At 41.5% G+C, this 1,356-nt stretch overlaps 1 protein-coding gene across 1 annotated transcript; it reads right to left on the bottom strand.

Annotated features, from left to right (window-relative positions):
- Positions 1-323: 323 nt before the first annotated feature.
- Positions 324-1,121, bottom strand: LOC112707245 (conglutin-7-like). Its single transcript, NM_001376217.1, has one exon. The coding sequence runs from the start codon at positions 1,055-1,057 to the stop codon at positions 575-577; it is 483 nt and encodes a 160-aa protein (NP_001363146.1). The 5' UTR covers positions 1,058-1,121; the 3' UTR covers positions 324-574.
- Between the last annotated feature and the right edge of the window lie 235 nt (positions 1,122-1,356).

The raw sequence follows: 1,356 nt of genomic DNA, 5'->3' as shown, positions 1-1,356 counted from the left end.
CCTGAATTCCTAGTGCGTCTCTAACTTCCATTGAATAAATATTGACATTGATAGAATGTTGTCCTCAATTGACTAGTGCGTCTCTAATAAAGAAGCACATCCATCTCCCTTCTCGTCATTCTTTTCTCTTAACACCTGTATTCAAAAGTTTAGCCTGAAAAACACCTCTATCCACCAAATAATATAACTTTAAAAAAAGATTAAAATTTTACTTGATCTAAATTTTTAAATAGATGAAGTTTAGGGGAAAAAAACCTTCAACATCTTTTATTCAACTAATCATCATCAATCAGAAAAACCAAAATGAGAAATAAAACATAACATACTCGCCAAAACAAAACATGATCTTTTTATATTATTTCAAGATGGTTACAACTCTGCAGCAACAAAACATAGACAACGCCATAAAAGCACTCTAAAGGTGCTCATATAACCTAAGCTTGCCTTAGTTAACACGATCAACACATTCATATAGTGATGATCTTTATTATTACCAAAACTAACATAACCATAGATAATAGCTTATATATAAGCTATTTTCTTTTCTTTTCTTTTCTTTTTTTGAGATAGGTGTTTAGTATCTGTCTCTGCCGCCACTTTCGACGTCCAAGTCGCAACGCTGTGGTGCCCTAAGGCCGCACTGTTGAGGCAAGTTCCTGAGCTCCCTCTTGAACTGTTGCTCCTGTTGCCTCCCCTGCAACCTATCGCTCTGGTTCTCCATGATCTGTTGCAATGCCTCGCACATGCACCTTTGGTTGTTCTCAAACTCGTTCAGCTCATTGCAACACCTCTCTTGGTGCTGAGAGGATCCAGCGCCTCTCCGATCATATGGACTAGGGCTGTACGGATCCTGACTAGGGCTGTACGGGTCCCGTTCATATGAATCCTCGTCACGTTGGATCTTCTGCATGAGATGTTGCTCGCAGGGCCTCAGGTTCGCCCTCTCGAGCTGGCTCTGGCATCTTCTGTCTCCTTGGAGTTCCCACTGCTGCCTCGCAGATGCGTGGGCAGCGAGGAGGAAAAGGGCGAGGGCTACTAGTATGGTGAGCTTGGCCATTGTTGTTGTGGTGGTTATGGAATGTGTATTGAAGAGTGTGTGGTGTTTTTTGAGTGTGGATGGTGGTGATGGTATTTATAGGTGAAAGGAGGGATTTTGCATGTGAGGTACGTGGAAAAGGGAAAGGGGGAAGCAGGGTGGGGTGGCTGTGTTTGCTTCATTAATTGATTTTGTGCTTCCACGTTACATTTTCATGCAAATACTGTTCAAGATGCCTTTTTGTTTGGTACCTAAGCATGCCATGTTGTTATGTCGTATAATCAATCACATGTTCAATGTTTAATGCACCTTCTGTTTGA

Source organism: Arachis hypogaea, chromosome 8, assembly GCF_003086295.3.
Source record: "Arachis hypogaea cultivar Tifrunner chromosome 8, arahy.Tifrunner.gnm2.J5K5, whole genome shotgun sequence".
Lineage (NCBI taxonomy): Eukaryota > Viridiplantae > Streptophyta > Magnoliopsida > Fabales > Fabaceae > Arachis > Arachis hypogaea.
Note: the sequence above shows the minus strand (reverse complement) of the source record. Positions and strands in the feature narration are given on the sequence as shown.